The 14,408-nt window shown below is 39.6% G+C and overlaps 1 protein-coding gene across 2 annotated transcripts in view; it reads left to right on the top strand.

The window, feature by feature from the left end:
* Positions 1–1,296: 1,296 nt before the first annotated feature.
* LOC132106971 (phospholipid phosphatase 3-like) overlaps positions 1,297–14,408 on the top strand; it is a 40,255-nt gene continuing 27,143 nt past the window's right edge. For both annotated transcript variants that reach the window (XM_059513091.1, XM_059513090.1), the window contains exon 1: positions 1,297–1,827. In XM_059513091.1, coding sequence (XP_059369074.1) covers positions 1,692–1,827 — 136 coding nt within the window. In that variant the 5' untranslated portion in view covers positions 1,297–1,691. The remainder of the gene's footprint in view (positions 1,828–14,408) is intronic.

The raw sequence follows: 14,408 nt of genomic DNA, 5'->3' as shown, positions 1-14,408 counted from the left end.
TTTCAACATTCTGGCCCCCGAGCCACTTAGTTATCACTTTTGCCTTATGGCACGGTGCTCCATCGTGCTGGAAAATGCATTGTTCTTCACCAAACTGTTGTTGGATTGTTGGAAGAAGTTGCTGTTGGAGGGTGTTTTGGTACCATTCTTTATTCATGGCTGTGTTTTTGGGCAGAATTGTGAGTGAGCCCACTCCCTTGGATGAGAAGCAACCCCACACATGAATGGTGTCAGGATGCTTTACTGTTGGCATGACACAGGACTGATGGTAGCGCTCACCTTTTCTTCTCCGGACAAGCCTTTTTCCAGATGCCCCAAACAATCGGAAAGGGGCTTCATCGGAGAATATGACTTTGACCCAGTCCTCAGCAGTCCATTCACTATACTTTCTGCAGAAGATCAATCTGTCCCTGATGTTTTTTTTGGAGAGAAGTGGCTTCTTTGCTACCCTTCTTGACACCAGGCCATCTTCCAAAAGTCTTACCCTCACTGTGCGTGCGGATGCGCTCACACCTGCCTGCTGCCATTCCTGAGCAAGCTCTGCACTGGTGGCACTCCGATCCCGCAGCTGAATCCTCTTTAGGAGACGATCCTGGCGCTTGCTGGACTTTCTTGGACGCCCTGAAGCCTTCTTTACAAGAATTGAACCTCTTTCCTTGAAGTTCTTGATGATCCTATAAATTGTTGATTTAGGTGCAATCTTAGTAGCCACAATATCCTTGCCTGTAAAGCCATTTTTATGCAACGCAATGATGGCTGCACACGTTTCTTTGCAGGTCACCATGGTTAACAATGGAAGAACAATGATTTCAAGCATCACCCTCCTTTTAACATGTCAAGTCTGCCATTCTAACCCAATCAGCCTGACATAATGATCTCCAGCCTTGTGCTCGTCCACATTCTCACCTTAGTTAACAAGACGATTACTGAAATGATCTCAGCAGGTCCTTTAATGACAGCAATGAAATGCAGTGGAAAGGTTTTTTGGGGATTAAGTTAATTTTCATGGCAAAGAAGGACTATGCTATTCATCTGATCACTCTTCATAACATTCTGGAGTATATGCAAATTGCTATTATAAAAACGTATGCAGCAACTTTTCCAATTTCCAATATTTATGTAATTCTCAAAACTTTCGGCGACGACTGTACATTTCTTCCACGCAGGTGAACGAGAGTAGTGTCTGTTCACGGTGTGTTTCCAGCAGCGGCCGCTGGGGGCGGTGCAGCTCGCTGTGTGTGAGCGCGCGTGTCTGGAGGGCAGAGGGGGCTTCATTCAGCGCGGCTCGGGACAGCACAAGGGGGCTGAGCCGAGTGCTTACTTACTGAAGGGAAGGAGGTGGAGACCAGAGGAGGATTCATAAACAGGAGCTGATCTCAAAGTTTTAAAACGCCGCTCAAACCTTCAAGTAGCGTAGAACTATCTCACAGCTCACTAACCGACCCAACACGACTCTTCATTCAGAGAGGCGCTGCTCCGTAACACCGCCGCTTCACTGGACGAAGCTGAATGGGCTTGATTGCACGGACAACGCATTGTTTTAATTAACTTTTCAGGACGTCTTCACAGTTTAGCCAGGACTTTGTCTATCAAACTTTAAACGACACGTCCTTGCTGACAAGACAACTGAAACGATCCGCTGCAGTCAATCTCGGATTTTAGGAGATATATATCAGGAAGAACTCTCTCAAATGCAAAACTATATGTATGAGAAGACGATGGCATCCGAAACAAGAAACGGAGGAACATCCACGTTAAATAACAACGGCGTCAACAACAGCAAGAGGAAACTCTTAATAGCACTAGACATCTTCTGCCTTCTTCTGGGTGAGTGTCCAGCACACATGAAATAGCAACAATGAAAACAAACAATATAGAAATAATGCATATTATATATGCATGCATTATTTCTAAAATAAATGCATCATATGTTTAGAAATAAGAGTTTGCAGTTCAACACTCTCTAATGCCAAAGTTGCTTAAATGTTATAGTATTGTTTATATTGTTTTTTATGTTATGGATGACTTTAAAAATATATCAGTTTACGTACTAATAAAAACATTAGCAATGAATTACTGTTATTGTAATTGTAATATATTATTATGTATTAGTCTGTTTTTGCACAACAATGCAGAATGCTGGGAAGAGGAAAATGTCAAGTTGCAAAGAAAAAAGTAAACAATGCAAAAGCAAAAGTAGTGCACCTGGTTTTGTACAACATAATGAATCAGTGGAATAAATGTTCACGATTAAAATTAGCCCGTTTTTAACTGTTAATCCATTAAAAGCAATAAAAGCTGAAGCAAGTAAACTATGGTTTATTGAGATAACAATGCAAAAAAGTCATAACTGGCATTATCTTGGTGAACAGGAGAAAATAACCGTTAAGCGCTCTTATCGCAGGCAATAGGATGGCAAAGTTGTTAATGTAAACCACTTGTTTTATCTTTATCAGATATGTTAGAAACATAATTTGAAATGAAAGCTTTCTCACTCATCAAATGAAGGAGGCAGTTTTCGTGGTCCCTTTGCACCCTATTGACATCTTTTGAAGTGGCATATGAACATGCTTATTATGGTTAACCGATCACTTACATGTAACAGAATCATCTGTAGTCAAAACAAGTTCTGTAAACATGACTTTGTCAACAGCTTTTTATAGTTTTGTAGGCAGACCATCACGACCATATGTAATTGATTTGTCTGACCTGTGGAGTTTGTTATGAGAAAGTTTATTTAGATTTGAAGTTCAGTACAGTCAATTGTGCGTAACCTAAAGGATGCACAGTGGTGTCTGTAAATTGCTCTCAGGTGCGCTTATTTTTTTATTTTTTTAAAGGAATGCAAAGTTTTCTTGATGCGCTGTCATTCACAGCTTGCACCAGCTCAGCGTGTCCCTGATGAAAGGGTTGCCTAGTGGTTAAAGAAGTGCACTTGTTAACCTAAAGGTTGTAGATTCAGACCAACAATGGACCAACACAATTGTACCCTTAAGTTAGACATGATGAATCCAGAATGATTGTAGCAGGAATACGTTGTGTAGGATTTAGTCGCTAGGTGAATCTGCTTTGTATCGTTTGGTCCAGATGCCTGGAAACCATCACAGCGTCAGGTTCTCATCTTTCCTCAAAGCCTGTCAGTCCGAAAACCTCCTCCTTCAGAATGAAAGGATTAACAAACTTCAGCCTTCATCTTCACACATTCTTTTAGAGGAGACCCTCCAGCCCCCCGCCAGCTGGCATATGCCTCATTTAACTCCAGCCACGGCATCATATCAACTTTGTCCTCACTTTTACGGGCAGAATGAGTCCTGCTGCTTTTGTTCTCAGGAATGTGGAGTAGAATGGCTTAAACATGTCGCTTTAGAGAAGCAGTTATAAGCAGTTCAAGTTTGTGGTTTAAGAACACATGTGAACCAACAGGTTCCAAAACGGTTGTCGCGCTTTCAAAAGAGGTGACATGTTAGAGCAGGTGGAGGTGGGAGCGGAGGAATATCGCTGATCCAAGAGTGTTATGATAGCATCGCTTAGAACGATGTTTCTAAATTATAAGTTTACGGTGAGTTTGGTGACTAATAACTCCCTGGAAATGAACCCCCAGCTCTCTCTCTCTGTGTGTGTTTTATGGAATCTTTCAAATGCAACCAAAATAAGACATGTTGTCATATGTGGTTTATATAGACACACAATGTTCATATGTAACACATTCACTGCACTCTTAAAAATAAAGCTACTTTACTGGCATCAGTAGTTTCTTTGAAGAATCTTTTACATCCATGGAGCCTTTCTGTGGCACACTGGTTCTTTATGAGGATATTCGGATTATTGAAAATGGTTCTTTGAAGAATTCTTCCCAGAACCAAAATTGGTAGGAAAAATGGAACCATGAAATAGAACCTCTTTTGTATTGCCATTGATGGTTCCATGAAGAAACTTTAACATTCATGGCACCTTTCTATTGCACAGTGATGGAAAAGGTTCTTCAGATTATTGAAAATGGTTCCCTGAAAGGTTCTTTGGGAAACCCTAATTGTAAAAACCATCTTTTACAACCTTTTATTTTTAAAAGAGTAGGAAAAATGTTTCTTGTAAGTTTTTTTTTTGTATATAACTCAAGTTATGTGCTTCAAAAGCAAGGCATAAACAAACATGTTCTTTGTCATGTTTAGGATAGTGGGCTTGGGGAGGGGTGGTTAGTCCTCATTTGGAGGGGATTTGAAAAGGATGGCTGAAGAATGTCTCTGAATGAATAGGCTTTGTTGGCGCTGACGTTGCGGCCCATCCAATGATCAGTGACTTGAAGTTCCATCTGTTGTGGAGATCTGTAGATTAGTGTGTTATCACCATCTTTCCCTCTACTTGGATTTCTCTCTCGCACTCTCACCGTCTCCCGCATCAGATATGGAGCTGATAACCTCTTCTGCTCTAGCTTGACTGTTTTATTATAAGTGAAATCCTCTTCAGCCATTGGCGTTTACACATGCAGTGCATCCACACTGAGACAGGCGGTGCTTTTGTTCCTGCTCATTAGTAGTTTATCACTGTGGGCATTGTGTCTGTAGTGTGTCTGATGCATTATGAATGTTAATGAAGACTAAGAAAGCAGCCAGACGGATTGTAGTATGTTTAGCATTACCTCCTGCTGAGATGAAGCAGAGAGGTTGCAGTTCAGCTCATTAGCATACAGTAGTTATAGTAACTCAAAGGAGGCGTGTCTCTGATTGCCACTCCCCCCAAGGGTGTCTGGGGTGGTGGGTCGCACACATTCCTCCCTATGCCACTGATAGCTGAAATAGTTTACATACTGAAACAAACAGCCACCCACCCAGACTCTTTCTCTCATCCACACTGATTTTGCAGTTCCAGATGTCAGTGGTTTGCATGTGTTAATGGTTGTGATGTGATTGAAGGTAACTTTCTCTATGAGTAAATCATATGAAGAACATATTTAGATTTTCTTTCAACCCCCAAATTAGAAAACATTATATATATATATATATATATATATATATATATATATATATATATATATATATATATATATATTCAAACATTTATTTATTGTTACAATAATAAATGAATAATATATATTATAGTATTATTACAATATATAATAACATTAAGTATATTCAATTGTAACAAAAAAACTTTTAAAATCTCTACTTATTACACTTTTATAATACATTATATAATACATTTATTTATGTATAGTATATTACGGTATAGTATGTAACGTAATCTATTAAATTCTAAACTTTTTTTGGGTTGAAATATGACTTGGACATGCTCTTTTGAGTAAGTCTTAGTGAGATTCGACCTGATATGCAGCACATAACATTGATGTTTTCTGGCTGGTTAGCGATTGGTGGAAATGCTTGTTCTGCGCTGTTTGTTCATACTCCACAGATGTGAAGCATACTTGACTTACCACTGACATTCAATCCAGTTTGCTGGTCTGAAAGGTTTTAGCCAAGCTGCTTCCTGGTACCTCTCTTGTGAAGCATCAATTCTGAAAGTGTTTTCTTGTTGGAATGGAAATGAGAAGTCAACTTACATAATGCAAGCTATCACCCCCATCAACACTGCGTGAACGACTTCGGCCCTCAGTCGTTCAGAATGAGTCTTTTATCCTTGTGAGGAGATCAAAGCGAAGGAAAAGGTCTTGGTCTCGTGATTTCTAGTCGTTTTTAGCTGCTTTTAACATCTCCTTTATCCATGACATTCCCGGAGGGCGATGCTGGAGTTATGGAGTGCCAGAGAACCCTTTGGGATTCTCTCTCGTTTAGGTCTGACTACTTTAACCTCCACCTCTGAAGCTGAGAAGGTCTGGTCCACCTCTAAAAATATTTTCCAGAATTTCTGAAATTCTTCATCGCAGGCTGAGGGCGGTTTCCACTCTAGAAGTGACATCTGGTATAATTTTGGGTCGGTGTGTATGCAGGGGCAAACGCAGGAAAGGGAGGGATGAGGAAAAGGTAGTCTCGCTAGGCCGCTCTCCTGTTTTCCCTCCCTAGCTCCGACTCTTTGCCCTAGGTGTGGCCAGCTGTGCTGTGAAATGTAATCCCCCCATTTCCCTGAGCCCCAAACCCCCCCCCCCCTTCTCTCATTTGCAGGATGTAATTGCTGGAGACCATCTAAAGCTGCCACATGGTGTTCAGGGAAAAACTTTGACTGGTCTTAGCTGTCAGTCAGATGGACGGATGAAGTCCTCCTGTAGTAATGCACCATTAACTTTTGCTGTTGCAACATTTCCACATACAGTTTATATAGACTACATGTGTTTTGCAAAAAGTTTGCGCTGCTTTTCAGCAATTCTTTTTAGTACACTAGGAACAGTCACTCAACTGTACATTCATTTCTTCTGATACTTATGTATTATATACCATCTTGGTAACACTTTAGAATAGGTAACACCTATTAGTTGCTAATTAGCACTAGAATATTAGCCATGTATTAGTGCTAATTAAGAACATATTAATGCCTTATTCTACTTGACCTTATTCTACATCCCTACTCTTACCCAATACCTAAATCTGACAACTACCATACTAACTATTAATAAGCAGCAAATTAAGAATTTATTGAGAGAAATGTCGTAGTTAATAGTTAACAAGTCTTAACTTTTCTAAAGTGTTACCATAATTTTTACTATAATATTATCTGTCTATCTTTATTTATTAAAACAAAATATACACCGTTCAATAAGATTTCTGTTTCAGAAATTAAGAAATGTATGCTTTTATATTCAGTAAATATGCATTAAATGAATAAAAGATCACAATAAAGACATTTATAATGTTACAAATATTTCTATTTGATATAAATTCTGTTCTTTTGAACTTTCTGCTCATAAAAGAATTCTGAAAAAAAGATATATTAATATTATATATAAAAAGTAATATTCATAACTGTTAAGATTTAATGATTTAACAAAAATCAAGCTGGGTTTTGTCTGAACTGTAAAACAGGATTTCAGAAGTCATTCCTCTGAATTAGAAGCTGCCACAGATCTTTGGAAAGTGGTGTTCGGAGTCTCTGGGCTCCGGAGGGAGCAGTGTTTTGTAATAGTCAGCATTAAAGCTGGAGGGTTACAGTGTGATGCAGGAATGGTTTCCATATGAGTGCACTTGGTGTACAGTAGAGTCATCTGGGCCTCAGATGGAGTCACAGACTGCCTCGCCTTCACCGCAGGTAATGACGCTGTCAAAACATAGTGCCCACGCTCTGTATTTGTGTATGTCTAAGTGCACATGTGCAATACAAAGTGTTTGACTATTTGTACAAGAACCTGCGAGGATGTTTGTGTATGTGTATGTACGTCAAAGAGAGACTGGTGTCTGAGGTCGCTGCCATGTGGTTTAATTATATGCTTGTAGAGTTTATGCGACGTAGTGGGCTTCTGTAGGTAGCAATTAGACAGGCAGACATGAGCACGAGTGGCCATCAGCTGGCTGTTCAGACTTTGTGTGTTGAGTTTATATAGTCAAGTACAATTTTATCACATCCAGAGGGTCTCTTGGAGCATGTACTCATGAAAACACACTCTTCGGGTTTGTTACGGTCACTAAATTCCTCCTAGTGGGGACACCGTTCTCTGTGATCTGTGGACACATATCTTTGTCGGTTTACAGCTCTCTGTTTGTGCTCGGAACAATAGCCTAAGATCTTCAGGAGAGTGGAAGCAAGTATGAGGAGCCCTGCTGGTTTGTATGGCTATCTAAGAGGTAAACGCACAAATGATTTGTTTATTTATCCTCAGTGTAATTGTAGTCTATTTCCTCTCGCTATTCTATATTGTATCCTGTCAGCTATTGTTTCAGCAAATGAGGCATTGTGTGTGTACGAGTCTGTGGGATGCATCAGCTGTGGGACAATGATCCTCAGTTCTGGAGAGTGTACATGTGATTCTGGAATGGGATTTGTTTTAAACCAGTGTGGGCATCTGTTTAAGTCTCATCTAGCACCGAAAGGCCAAGGGTGACCTCTGCAGCCTTCACACGACAAGCACTCTTTCACTTTTTCTGGGTCATATGGATTAAGTCCAGGGTGCTCAGCATTCCTGAGTGTAAGCTTAGCTGGCCCCTAAAGGGCAGTCACCCTCTGCGCATTCACATGCTAATGAGACCTGTGTCACTATTGGTAATATTCTAATGTGATGGATAATGCTCAAACAAATGACATAGCTCATGTAGTTTTTGGTTTCAGTTTGTGACCCCTTTAGAGTTGAAATTATCTTGTGAATTACGACTTAATTGATTTATTAAAAATAAAGTGTGTAATATCTGAAAAACTAGGGTGAGAAGGGTCTAGGAGGGACTGATGTAAATCAACTCAGCATATTAAATAAAATGAAAATGCATCTGTACCGTTGCAGCAGATGTCAGCACATTTATGTGGAGCAGTGTTGTTACTGTTAACTGACCTTATTAAAAATGGTTTCTATTAATTGAAATAAAAGTGAAAATAAAATATCTCATGAAATGCGTAAACTTAAAAAACTTGACAATTAGACGTTCATTAGTGAATCTGAAATCGAAATAAAAATAAAGAAAAAAGAAATAAAAATGACAAAAGCACGTAAAATTACTAAAATGTAACCCATTATTTCCAAATGAAAGCTAAAAAAAGCTCATTTAATATATTATTAAATACTCTTACAGTAATACTAAAATGACATTAATTATTTTAGTAATTAATTCTCCAATGTAGTTTAGTAAGGCATGTGTTTCTGAGCAACAAAACTCAATTTCTGTATGTAATAACATTTTTACTAATTTATTTATTTATTTTAAATTGCAATTTGGTTAAATGTTTTTGAAATAAATGAATTTTATTGATGCTGGAGCTGTGGCATTGTGGTTCAACCATGTTCCTGAGGACTTTCTTTCCTGCAGAGGTCAGCTCCAACCCTAATCAAACGCACCTTAATCAGGTAATCAAGGTCTTCAGGAGCACTTAAAAAGTCACAGGCCAGGTATGCTGAAGCAGGATGGAAATAAACTTTGCAGGAAATTGGGTCCCCAGGAGCAGGGTTGAAGACCTGTTCCCCTTCTTCCCATAATTTCCTTTTTCTGCGAGTTGTATGCATCCTTGATGTATGTACACATGTTTAATTCATATGTATCACTGCGTTAGTATATTAATACTTTATAGAAGAGTTTTGTCTCTCCAGGATGTTTCCTGGTGGGTGGTGTAGGAGCCGGAGAACAATGCTGTGATCGTTTACACCTTACAATGTTATTGTTACTGTCTCTTTGCAGAAGCACACACCAACAATAAGAAGTGTAGCTTACACAAACATGTCAATATACATTCGACCATTGACTACACCATAATAAACACATTTAGACAGTTATATTTCCATGATCTCATTCTCTCACACACCACACCAAAAGCCTAAATGCAGCTCTAACGCTAGTGGTAGAGCGTAGATTGCTATTTTCAGATGCTTTGGTTGTAGTGTTAAGTCTGTGGAGGTCTTTTTCTTGAGCTCCAGGGCAGGGTGGGTGATGGGAGCAGTTCTTGGGCTCTGTCCAATAAAGATACTCACAGCAGGCTGTGGTGGCTTAGGTTAACCCATAAATGCACACACCTCCAGAATCACGACACACCACTGACTCTAGGGTCTGTGAAGTGGGCTGAGGGGATGAAAGGATTGATGGATACTCCAGTCCAAAGAAGCCATTTCTCCTGAGCTACAAGTGTTTATTACGTTTTATTGGCCTTGGAAAAGAAATGCAAAAAAATAAGCAGAGAGATAGTTTGCGTTCATTTGTTTAATTACACTTTACTGTGAGAAGAAAAGGGCTGGGTTTAACCTTTGACCTGGGGAAACTGGCCAGCATTTGTGCAGTTGTACATTTCCTCACCTAAAGGCAAAGTTAACAGACTTACCAAAGAATGTGACACATTTGGCACAGGACGTTTGCGAGGAACTTTCCTGCTTGATTTAATGGGATCTCTAAACTTTTATTTTGACATGCTAGACCTATTTGTTGCATGATTTTAAAAAAACCTGAAACACTTATTTTCTTAGAAGGAACCACTGTAAATGATATTTATGCGTCCTCATGTCTTTTGGTTAGTAAAATATATTGTTTGCTGGTCTCCTCTAGGTGCTGTTTGTGGGTGGGGAAGAGATCAAAAAGGTGAAATAACAGAGCAGCTTTGACATGTTTCCATTACACCCCCCTCCACTGTGATTTTACTCTTGATGGGTGATATGTTTATATATTTATAATTTTAATAAACATCTCATTTGGGAATGTTTGTTAAACACAGACAGTTTGACTCGAAGCTCTGTTAATAATTCTCCTCTAGTAAACACTTTTGACATGTTTGGGAATTGGAGGGCTTTTGTGTTGTTGCAGTTCATCCTAAATAGTATGCAAGATAAGAATTACTGCATCAGTATGTTGATGCTATTAAGCTAAATGGGCCTGAATGATTTTTAGTTTATTTTTCAACTGTACTACCCACAACCTCCTGCACAACACAAGATTTCTCTTAAAGACAAGTGCAGAGGATGAAAGGTTGAAGATCCCCTATAATCTTTTTATATGCAGTCACCTGAAAGTAAAGAAGCACAAGTATCCAAAATCGTCCCCCATACACTCATTCTTTATTCCATATATATATATATATATATATATATATTCATTAATATAGTCCACTTGGAAGAGTAAAAGAGAACGAGTGAACAAATTGAGACAACAGGAAATTATTACAGGAAACACAGGAAATTATTTGGCATTAACCTCACATTGGTTTGTTGTGTGTACATTGTTTGTACACTCCTTATCGTTGTTCATTATGGAATTGAGTGAGTGCACTCAACAATATCCATTCTGTACACCACAACAAAAGGATATCTCTTAAAATGTAAGGTTATGGCAGGAGTGTCCAAAATCAGTCCTGAAGGGCAACTTTCTGGCAGAGTTTTTAACTCCAGCCCCAGTTAAAAACACCTGAACCAGCTAATCACGGTCTTACTAGGAATACTAGAAACTTTAATATAGGTGTGTTGAGGCAAGTAGGAACTAAACTCTGCAGACACTGGCCCTCCAGGACCAAGTTTGGAAACCCCTAGGTTATGGGGATTGATTTCGGACATGACTCTTGTCATTTGCACACAGTGTTATCAAGCCTCTTCCAAGGCTGCCTACTCAGATGCCCATCTAAAAAGGCATGCCTCTGGCGTTGATTTCCGTGAGTTAAAATTGCTGTGCGTAAGCACATGTTTTAAGCTGGGCCCCAGCCCCAGAGCCTAACTAATGTATTGAGAGAAAGAGAAAGGTAGGATTGCCAATGTGCACAGCTTTGCTGACCACCGCAGCTTGCATAGACAAAGCTAACGGAGCCACCCTGGTGTCTGTGAGAGAGCAGAGAGCGGTGACAGCAGGGGTCCCTCTCACGTACAGTACTTAAAAACACAGTCAAGTTTCAGTCATAAACCAAACAAACATTCACAAGTCTGTTATCTTAACCAGACTCCTGTGACAAGTGGCACATAATTTGTCAGTTTCTTGTTTTGTCAGGTTAAGCACAATACCTCTGACCAAGGTTTGGACCACTTTTATTGGTCTAAAATCCTACCCCATATGACTAAATGTTGAACATCAAAAATATTCTGATTTGATTCCATTTTGTTACTTCTGCAATTTTGTTACTTTGCAGTAGAACTATGCTTTTGGAGACAACATGGTGCATGGAGTGTGGTGATAGTTCCATGTTGTCGAACTGAGAGACACAGATATAATTAGTATTGATTAGTTAACCGGGTAGGTCAGATGGAAATGGAGTTAGTAGATCTGGGTTTGCCCACATTGATCTGTATTGGACTGTGTTATCCTCTTTGTCAGAAATAGTCTCTTTCTGTCATGGATATCAGTAAGTGATGGGTCACGGGTATGGTTTTAGTGTGTGGGTCAGTGCTCCTGTACTGCAGTGGGGGCAGAAGACTGGAAGCATGCAGGGTGCTACTGAGACCACACATTCCAGAGGTCAGGGTGCATAGGTCAAAGGTGACCGAGAAACGTTAATCTCTCTGTGTGTACTTTTGTGTGTGTTTTAGTGTTTAGTCTAGGTGGGTTTTTTGTCTGTGAGCCAGAATGGATGTGTGTGTGAGTTTCGGAAATGTCAATCAAGTTTAAAATGCACCTCTGACTTCTGAAGGATCCCACACAGGGGGTTTTCATTCCAGTGAGCAAGTGCAGTGCTTTTATAAATGGATGTCCTCACCAAGGGGTCAAGGTCTGACTGTTTAGCAAGGATATACTATATACATACCAAGGCCCTGTTCCAAATGGTGCACTTGATCAGTCTTACGGATTTGCATTTCTTGGGATGCCTGTTAAGTCCACAAGGCCGTAGGTTGTCCCATTCTTGCTTTGTTCCTTGATGCACACTTTTGCAAACATAGATTTGGATGAGCACCGCAAAGTTTTAGGGTGTCATTTGGGACAGGGTGTAACTGTAGGGTTTGGGCCTGTGCATGTTCTTGTGGTGACATCAGCCAATCAAGATTGTCATGACATCATTTCCCGCCTCTACAAAGTGATTAGTCACACATCATTCTATGTCACAGGTGAGTCATAAAATTGCATCCAGAGTGCCCATGAGCAAATTTCCAATCAAGGACTTTTGTGGGTCCTGTGCCAGCTGAACAATTGGAATTGAGATGAATAAGATTGCTGGGATGGCTTTCTCCAGGTATAGTATATAGCTTGGTCTGCACACTGTTCTAAATATACAGTATGCTTCCTGTTATGGAGTTGCATTGGATTACAGTATCCACCATCTCTTCCTCTTGTCCCGTCTCCCTCCCTCCATTTACCTTTCTCCCAGTAATTAATGAAGCCCTCCTTTTATGTTTTTCTTGTTCCCAGTAGGGGAGGCTTACTCTTTTGTATTTGGCGACAGTCTTTCAGCCAGTGATAGTCTCATGAGAGCTGGCAATGAGCCAGTCATTCTCAACAGATTCCCACAGGGGTTACCATGACCATTCCCTCTCACTCTGCATCCTCCACAGGCTTTCACATTGTGTGAAGGCCCTGGCCACAAGCCCTTTGCAGATCACTGAAGATAAAACCATCAATGGAGCTCAAAACTAAACACCCTCACATCACCTCTTAGTGGCCTCAGAGGACATGCTTGTATCTAAAATTATTCTGTTCTTGCCTACTGTCATGTGTGCATTGTTTCCACGAGATGTAGTCCTAATTGCTGCCATTATTGATTGAAAAGTATTGGAAAGGTCTTTCCTCATATCAGGTTTGTTATGAATCGAGTTCATTCCAGACTCGTTGTGTCCAACTGGTACTCAGGTTGCAGGAATGACACGCTCATGGGTGTGTGACCAACATGTTCTCCAGCCAAGAACCTGAAGTGTTGAACAAGAGAACAAAGTTCTGGCCAAGGAGGTGTAAAGGACCTGGAGAAAGATATCTGTTAACATTCCCATTCATCTCAATTCAAGTTGAGTTGGCTAATAAAAATGATCATGTTAATAAGCCAAACCTTGACACCTTGGTTCTGGCACAAGGTGCTACCTATGAGTGAAGTGAATTACTAGCAGTAGGCATTTACAGATAAATTTCATGTACATGTTCTTTGAAATCACTTCCTTCAATTAATCATTTATTTAATGTAGGGAATTATGTAATAGCAGCCCTCTATGGACACCTTTTCAACTGAATCACCATTGGCTAGTAAATACTTTAGTTTAATCGCCAGACTGTTTATATATATATATATAATATTTGTAAAATGGCGCAGTTTTTTAAATATTGGTGTTCTTACCTTGTCTCTGCTTTGTGCGTATGTGTGTGAGAGTTTCATGGTGTTTATGCATATGCACAATTATGTTGTCCTCTCAGTGTAGTCATTGTTTGGGGGCAGACGGCCCCTGTCAAGAGAAGGCCTTTCCTAAATATGCATCTCTTCACAAAGCCTTTCTCCCTCTTCATTCCTTTTCACCAGTGCATCTTTGTCCCAACAATGACAGATCGACCTTTAATAGTCATTCAGATCTTCTGCTTTACAATGCAGTTTTTTTTTCACCCCACCACACAGTCAATACCATTACTTCCTTTAGAGCAAGACACTTTCAGAAGCTTTGAAGGAAAGGTTAAAGTTTTAATTACTGATGGTTTAGAATTCTGAATATATGTAGGGCTGCAACTAACGATTATTTTGATAATCGATTAATCTGTCTATTATTTTTACGATTAATCGATTAATCGGTTTATGTACTTATATTTTAGTTTTTTCCATTTTTTCCCCAAGTAAATTATTAATAAATGGTCTTTATCATTCAGCATAGATTTAAGATATTTTAACCATTTTGCACTGTCATATCCTCATCAAAAATATACCTGGAGTTGTTTTATTGTGTTAGTAATCCTTTG

Source organism: Carassius carassius, chromosome 27 (assembly GCF_963082965.1).
Source record: "Carassius carassius chromosome 27, fCarCar2.1, whole genome shotgun sequence".
In the NCBI taxonomy this organism is placed as follows: Eukaryota; Metazoa; Chordata; class Actinopteri; order Cypriniformes; family Cyprinidae; genus Carassius; species Carassius carassius.
The sequence above is the reverse complement of the archived record's forward strand: the minus strand, read 5'-3'. Positions and strand labels throughout refer to the sequence as shown.